At 34.0% G+C, this 8,961-nt stretch overlaps 1 protein-coding gene across 1 annotated transcript in view; it reads right to left on the bottom strand.

Moving 5' to 3' along the window:
- Positions 1-3,655: 3,655 nt before the first annotated feature.
- LOC144445055 (kinesin-like protein KIF13A) overlaps positions 3,656-8,961 on the bottom strand; it is a 109,842-nt gene continuing 104,536 nt past the window's right edge. The window contains exon 35 of the mRNA XM_078134605.1: positions 3,656-8,955. Coding sequence (XP_077990731.1) covers positions 8,627-8,955 — 329 coding nt within the window. The 3' untranslated portion in view covers positions 3,656-8,626. The remainder of the gene's footprint in view (positions 8,956-8,961) is intronic.

Here is an 8,961-nt window from a genome sequence, read left to right as displayed (position 1 = left end):
TATTTTCCCAAATAATGGCATTGGATTTTGTTTGAGGTACTTCAACTCAGGTGAACAGTTCAGCATTTACTTGGTACTGACTAGCCATACCAATGATACTCAAAGCACAGTAGTTATCATATTGCAAGTTTTGATTCAATATACTTTTTCACGCAGCGAACAGTTAGGTATATATTTTATATAAGCTATCTGACTACATCAATGATATGTGAAATATCAGACCATTATATTGCATTTTGTATGGGATTTTGTCTTTTTGGTTCAAGATGACTTATCTCAGTGTGTATTGTTTGACAGTTGCATGTTACACATTTTATCCGACCACAAAACAATATGTGAAAAATGGAATTCCTATTTTGTCAGTTGCGTTGGAGTTTGATTGCGATGTGTCTATTTTGACGTTTAGTTACTGTCTGTCTGTCTGACAACACCAGTGGTATGTGAAATATAGGGGAGCTATATTGCATTTTGACTGTGGGTTCAATGCTGTGTGTTACCTCAAAGTGAACAGTCTCACTTTTTACATGCTATCTGACTGTACCAATGATATATGAAACATGATATCGCGATATTGTAATTTGCATTGGATTTTTAGATGTTATTCCCCAATATTTGTCTTCATTCAGCTAAGGAAAATACGAGTGACCTAAGAGGCTATATGAGTAGTGACAACCCTTAGGTCATGTGTATTTTCTGGCTGAATGAAGACAGATATTGGAGACTAACAAAATTGTACCAGTGCTAGTAATAGCAAAGAAAAATTGGGGAAAGTAATGGCAATTTTGAATGTTTTGACTCATATTTTGAACACAGCAGAACAAGTGACATAGACACTCATTGTTGTGACATAAACGCATGTTGTTGTGACAGAGAACAAGCAGGGTATAAATTCCATATTTTTTGTTCAACTTGCTTATGCATAGTATAATTTATTTTGTTTGAGATACACCTCATCTCAAATTTAAACACCTTTCACAAATACAGTTTGACTTTTCACTCATTACAGGGTATCTAACCATATAAATTATACTTCACCCACAAATGATGTCATCTTATATTTTGTGATTTCTAGTCTAGTTTTGGACTGATTAGTCTATTTGATACAAACTTATGAACTCTGTTGGTAAAAGTTTATGAAGGAGTGAATAGGCCTTTCCAAAATTTGCCATGGTGGCGCTCTCCTTCCTGTCTGTCTGTACCTTGGGGGTATAATGGAATGTTACTCAGTTAATCATAGAGCTGCTTTCCTCAATATTTGAACAATATGAAAACATCCCTGATTTACACTTCTACAGAATACTAAGGGACAAAGCTCTTACGAAATGGTACTGTGATACCCCCAATTTGAGTGAGGGCGCTGTATTCTCAATTTCCTGTTTGCAGACTGCAATGGCCTATTACTAGTATTTGACTGTTATCAGAAGCTATGCATATGTAGTTTAAACTCAGATGTATCCATAGATGTTTGAGTTGATGATTCGAAATATAGTTGTTGAGGAAAGTAGAAATACGATAGTGTTTTTTATAGTCGTTTTTGAAAAAAATCATGAATTATGGAAAATATTTTGTAGAGATTAGTGACAATGTATGGATCATGTATTTTGTACAAAAGTTGAAAACAAGCAGTGATCTTTGTTATCAACTTGTATACAACATTAGTTTATGGTAGTAAAACAAACTTTTTACCTGATATGTCTATTTTGTATACCTGGTCATGAAATTATTCTCAATACAAAAAATGTTATACAAGATATCATTTTCAACTCCCAATTTTTGTAAGGCAATCACAGAAAAGATAGTTGTAAATAATTGGTGATCACTCTGACTGTTGAAGCTGATATATATATTTTTTTCTAGAAGTAGTATATTCTTGTTTCTATCGTAGAGAAAGTATCATTTCTAAGGTCATGCTGTTGGATTTTGCTTTTTGCTTTGGAAGCCATCGATTGTAGAAATGGAACTTTATTTTTTTCTTGAAAATAATGATTCCTGCATCTTTGAGAATGAATGTTCATGGACTCTTGGTTCATTACTTACTCAGCAATGAATTTCTACTCGCAGTCGAAAATATTTTTGGAAACAAGTCCCAAATTTTCGCTGACATCTCGTCATCATGCATATATGGAGATCCTGTGGTTTCTCTTGCTCATTTCACGTGTCTCTTAAGACGTGACATAGCCCATTGTAGTAAACCCATGATGATGGCAAACATTTCTGGCTTGCTTCCAGACAGTTTTTGACTCCGAGTAGAAATTCATTACTAAGCATTTTACATGTAATAGAATGTTTTCCAACCTGATACTATAGTTGAGATATTTGTTGTACAATGTTATGACAAAGAAATAAAAGATTTTGTATGCAAACGTAACACAAATGTTTCTATTATTAAACAAAATCTTTGTTAGCATAACTGACTACAAGTTGAAAGTGGTGCAAGCTGTAAGCTTTTTACTCGAGCGAAAATACTTAGATAAAACGTTGATGAAACATAATGTTGATGCATCTTCTATGACATTACAGTTGTCTTCTGTTGATTTCATAAGGATTTCCTTGTCATTTTTCATATGGATAAAAGATTACATCATCAGACCGTTTAAGGTATACTTTTATACCAGGTTTGAGCACAGGGTACAGGAGGAATAATCAATTTTGTTCTCGTGATTTTCCGGATTTCTAATATTACCTTCTCTATATTTCAAATAAAGTTTTAACTATTGCCACCATAACTGTTGTTTCCTCTCACTGTTTTTTCCTATTTGCTACTTTATCACCGTCTTATCAGAGTTTACCAACTTTTGCATTAATTAGTAGATTGCTAATCCAAACTCACGGGCTATTTGCCCAATAAAATTACGCATTGAGTGATCTACTGATCCGACTAATGGCAGTCTACTGTAAATCGTGAGAACAAAATTGATTATTCATTTATTGTACCCTGTGGTTTGAGTTCAGTCAATGCTTTGAAGTGGATTATGACCTAGGCACATCGTAAAAATAACAATCACTAGATTTTTGGGTTGACACCAAGACTTCCATTCCACATGCATTACTGGAGAGTCACACGTGAATAAGTCAACCATGCTCTATTTTGACTCTGTAGCATGAGGTAAAATCATGCAGTGGAGGGGCCCTGTCTATGGTAAAATGCTATGGCAGCTACTGAGAATTGCAAGTAATAGTTAACTATGCTTGCCTTTGATTATTGTGAGTATCTTGTAAATAACACCCAAAGTTTATACTCAGCTTGTGCCCCTCTAACCATGGAACTATTCCATGCTCTAACAAAGTATGAGTCTCCCCTCCCTCCCTCCCTCCCTCCCTCCCTCCCTCCCTCCCTCTCTCTCTCTCTCTCTCTCTCTCTCTCTCTCTCTCTCTCTCTCTCTCTCTCTCTCTCTCTCTCTCTCTCTCTCTCTCTCTCTCTCTCTCTCTCTCTCAAAATCGCCACATATCAGCATAGACCTAAATAAAATGGTTTAACATAAACATAATAAATGTCTGTTATTACTAATTTTTAAATTTCGAAGACGACTTTTTGATAATTCTCTTGTTATCATACACACACACATCACTACTTCAGACACTCTGACATACAAAACACACAGAAATTAATTTTAGATAAAATTTTATTTTTAAAAATTTTCAAAGAGAAGTTCCATTTCTAGCGTTCATGTTGAAATCCCATGCACTCAGGTAATTAAATAAACCAAAACACCAAAGTTGATTGAAATAAGTACAAAACTATCTAACCTATGATATGGAAAAGTGGAGGGTTGATGACTTAGTCTAGAGTTCAGTGATTTCTATAGTACGGATTACTATATGTCAATCTCATTCAAATCCTGACAAAAAGATTACATGTTTATTTGCCGACATTTCTCACCTTGAATTATACCCTCTGTAAGATCAGTCATAGCTTAAAACCATCAATCACAGACAAGTAACAATTCTTGTTACTTGCCTGTGCATCAATGAACACAGAGGGCGATATAAAGTTCCAGGTATCTACGACCCCTACAGTTACTTGTCTAATACTATATATTAGGCTCATGTGTCCATAGGTCACATGTGCTGAATAGTGGGTCAATCTGTTGACAATGACTGAAGTATGCAGTCAAAAATTTCAGGTATAATTTTCAACTTTGTGTTTGGAACAAAAGTTCAATTCGATACTATAGTCTAGTTGCTGTATGTTGGGCTCGATTTTCTTTGATCTCTCTCCACCGTATAGTCAAAGGCCATTCTTACCACAAACTGCGGTAGTTTAATACTATTGGAGCATTGATATAAATGTGATTACGGTATCACATCCTCACAATGTTTTACTTTCAAACTGGAGGTTGGGTTTGTAGTAAACTGAACAAAGTAACCAATTACAACCACCTGTCAGTGTGTGATGGATTATTACTGACATGCACTGTTCGCCTCTTCCCCAGCAGGAGATTTAACTAGATTTTCAGTAGATTATGACTATACATGGAGAGAGAGTGATCATAGCAAAGTGAGTCCAGCATACAGCAACTAGACTAGCTTGATCAAATCTTATTATTAATCGCCATGTGATTGAATTGAAAATGTTACTCATCATACAGAGAAATTGGTAATATGTTGGATAACTAAAAGTTATTCTCAGTTTGTATGTTTTTTGGCCTTTTTAATCAGATTGGATATATTTTTACGAAGTGAAATATTTAATCCTTACAGGGTAAGAAATGTACCATTTGTACTGATAATGTAACATTCTCATCGGTATGGTAATAACTACACTTGTTCTACAAAAGAAAAACTCGCCATATATGGTAAGAATTACAGTGTAAGTGGAACCTCTTGTCCATATATGGCATGGGCTATTCTATTTCAACCAATGATGGAATGTCTCATCCATATATGGCAAGGAATAAACTATTTTTTCTGAAGGTGAAATTTCTAGTCCATATATGGTATCTACTACTTCTATCAATGGTGACATCACTAGTCCATATATGGTATTGAAGTACTATTCTCTATTTTGTCAAAAGAAGGTACTGTGTATGGTGCAAACTATACCATTTCTGATATGAGGTGAAAAATATTTCCTTGAAAGTCTTTCAATATGCAAATAAATACTCAGAACCTAAAATCAAGACTACCTTGAATAAAAGTTGAAAAATGGATGCATTATGTACAAAGCGCAATTCAAATACCTTGTAAATTGGTGAGCTGAAGAAATGAATATTTGTTGTAAAGAAAAACACAATGTAGCTGCCGCCTAGCTTCCAAAATTACATTTTTTTCTATTTCGTTATTTTCTCAATACAAATTACCTTGTAGGAAAGAACAGCAAATCACTATATCTAGGCAGCCATATTACAAATTTGCATATTAACAAGTTCCACTCCGGCACCCTTTAATTTTTTTTTTTAATTTTTTTTTACTCATTTTCTAATCAAACTAGTGCAGTGAGATGAAAAAATGGAAGCTCATCGACAGCAGTCTCTAAAATCACAAAAATTTACAACTATTTATCTTAGCTTCCATGGTCCCCATCAAGTTTCATCACTACAATGTAATGATACATGTGAATTGTCCCAACTATATCATGTGATATGGACTCATATATCATGTGATGACCACATGATTAATTTACATAATCTACACACCCTAATTTGCATTAAAAATGAATTTGAGTCAAATTCTAACCTTCAATTACACGACTTCAACAGAATCTTTTTATACTGGCTTTTTATAGTAATATATATTTCCTTGTAAATTATTCGAAAAAAAGTACTGAAACTACGTACACAATGTGCAATCTACACTACTGTGAATAAACAAAAAAAATCCCTAAAATGCAAACTACATATTCAAATATGTGAAAGTGTTTGAAATTCTTTATAAATAAACGCAACTCAAATGCCAGCCAGTCATATTTTGCCCCCAGAAGGTAAATATATGCTAAAAAAACACTACAGTACGTACAAATTCACTTCTTTAGCCAATTCTGAGTTTACTGGTGGCCAGATTAATATTCAGTGTTAAACATTATGTTGCTTTGTGTCATGCCCAAATATTCCTAATGGCAGGAGTTTCCTATTTCGAAAAATTTTTCATCGGACTTTTAGAAACATTAGAGTTAACAAAATGCCACTATATCAACATCAAATTACTCAAGCAGGAGACTCTGAAGCCTATAACAAGAAATTAGAAATCTGTTAGATATATTGTCATTGATATCTGATATACAATGTATGGGAAATCTGTTAGATATACTGTCACTGATATCTGCCATACAATGTATGGGAAATCTGTTAGATATACTGTCATTGATATCTGCCATACAATGTATGGGAAATCTGTTAGATATATTGTCATTGATATCTGATATACAATGTATGGGAAATCTGTTAGATATATTGTCATTGATATCTGCCATACAATGTATGGGAAATCTGTTAGATATACTGTCATTGATATCTGCCATACAATGTAGGGGAAATCTGTTAGATATACTGTCATTGATATCTGCCATACAATGTAGGGGAAATCTGTTAGATATACTGTCATTGATATCTGCCATGTAATGTAGGGGAGATTTATTGCTTCGGTTCCTATCTTTGCTCAGAATAAAAGTATTGGCACATTCCAATATAATATACAGTAGCAGAGAACATATTCATCCATCCTGACAAATCTAAAATACTGTGAATTGACAATTTTCAAGTTCATGTTGTTTTATCCCCAGTAAGAAAATGGTACAGGGAATCTAAATTTAAAATCCTAACACCACTTGTAATTTGAACTGGACAGGACCTGATGTTCCGCTCCTCAATTCACCTATTTAAACTTGGAACAAGATAACGGTCACTTTTTTGTTACATGCATGAACAGTAAATAAATTTTCAGAAATTCTTCAAGCAAACATGCAGATTAGTAACTTCAAGCAGTTTAAATATTGATGTATTAAGCGCACATAAAAATCTGCATTGATTAAAATGAAGTATTAACTGTTATTCAATATTAACATACATTTACATATGCAAATTTATACATTTGTATAATGATATGCAAATGTATGCTTAAAATGGGCTGTGTGACCTTTCAGTGATGTAAGTGTGGTCAGTTACGTACATATGTTTCTGATTTCAACATTCTTTTTTTCCTAGCCAGGTCAAAAAATACAAACTCAAGAAAGTCACACTGAAAATTCCCTCATTTCTCATGACAATTATTTTGTTAGCCAACTGATGTATTCAACTTAATTCATTTAAATTTGAAAGGAAAGGAACTAAAAATTATCGTATTCTGATTGGCTAGCAAAGTGAAGGACTCTTCAAATATCTGTATACAAGCCAATCAAGTACAACATTTGCATTTTAAATTGACCAGGTGAGTTTGACTATTATGCAAATCTGTGTACAAATGATAATAGTGCGAAATCAATCAATCGGTTCTGTAATATTTCACAATTTTAGTACATCTAATAAGTGTCTGCAACAGCAAAATACAACAAACTGAATGAAATAATTTCTACTAAACTTTCTAGACAACTATTTCAACAACAATGTAATAATTTAACCCTGTGTGTAAACTTATTCTGAACAGCACAACAAATTAATTTACGTCAAAACAACCGATATAACTTTTAAAGTGGTAAAATAATAGTTTGACTGAAATACACAACAATATTTACATATCTAACTTAAAGAAATTTGAAATCTCACTGCCATTAATATAATTATATTTTATGATTTGGTGTAAGGCGGAGAACACACCACGGAGTACCTTGGACATTGTTATTGTATTTCTTTTGTTCATAACCAAGTTTGGAATACATGAGGTGAAAAAAGTAGCACTTTTAATTCAAAACTGGCATCTTGTGGAAAACTTTGGGCAGTGTCAGGCATAAATTTGTGGATATACCCATCTCTTACAGTGTAATGACCCGTGAATGTATAAACTTAATAAGACTATACCAAATGAAAAGAAATACAGGGTGGAGATCAATATTACTAAAACAAGATTCAATATAAGTTCACAGAAATATGACCTCAGTCCAGCGGGAATCATCTTGTGTATAATTGATCTTGCCGCCTTGATTCATTTTGTAGCGATGGCTGAGAGGAGAACACTCAAATTGAAAATGGTACATCCAGTAGACAGAAAAGTTATCATTGTTATGTTATTAGCAATCTTCCCTTTTAAAGTATGTTCATATTTCTGACAAATTGGACATAATCATTACCATTTCTGAACTTATCAAAAAATATGAAGTTTAAATTATAACATGTATCTGTAAACAAGATGGCCACCATCTGGACAGAATCACTCAGGTACAAACTCATATGCGGATTACATTTCCTCACAACTTCGTGCTCAAGTAACAAGGACTTTCAACTGCAGCAAACTAAACACAGGTGGGGAGCAGTGGTTACATCAAGAATAGTAACTTTCTTTGTTGGATTTCAGAGTATCAAAACATGGTAACAACACGGATATCATGCTGCCATTCAATCACAGCAGGACTACCAGCCTCAAAAATTCATGTGTTCCTTTATAATGCTCTCTCTGGGTTAGCAAGTGGTTACATAAGTGGACAAATGGCTGGACATTTCAGACTACATGTGAACTATTTCTTCACATCGCCATCATTTCATTTCTTTTTTGACTTTGATTTGACTGTTGGACTTCCGAGTGGACTATTGGTTTTACTTCCATGCGGACTTTCACCATCTACACTTCCCATTCTCTTTCCTGACAAAAGCCGTTTCTTGACACCTGGGCTTCCAATTGGACTTGAACCTTTACTAGACTGCGGACTGACACCACCGACACTTCCTGATTTTTTGGAGGCTGGAATAGTTGTGGCTTTGGAAGGAACTGTTTTTTGACTACGTGATAACTTATCTGGTCTCAGAAACACTCCATGTTTTGGCGGGCATCGGAAATAATGTACACCATCAACGCTACCATTGTTTTTACCTGTCA

This window comes from Glandiceps talaboti, chromosome 13 (genome assembly GCF_964340395.1).
Source record: "Glandiceps talaboti chromosome 13, keGlaTala1.1, whole genome shotgun sequence".
NCBI lineage: Eukaryota > Metazoa > Hemichordata > Enteropneusta > Spengelidae > Glandiceps > Glandiceps talaboti.
The sequence above is the reverse complement of the archived record's forward strand: the minus strand, read 5'-3'. Positions and strand labels throughout refer to the sequence as shown.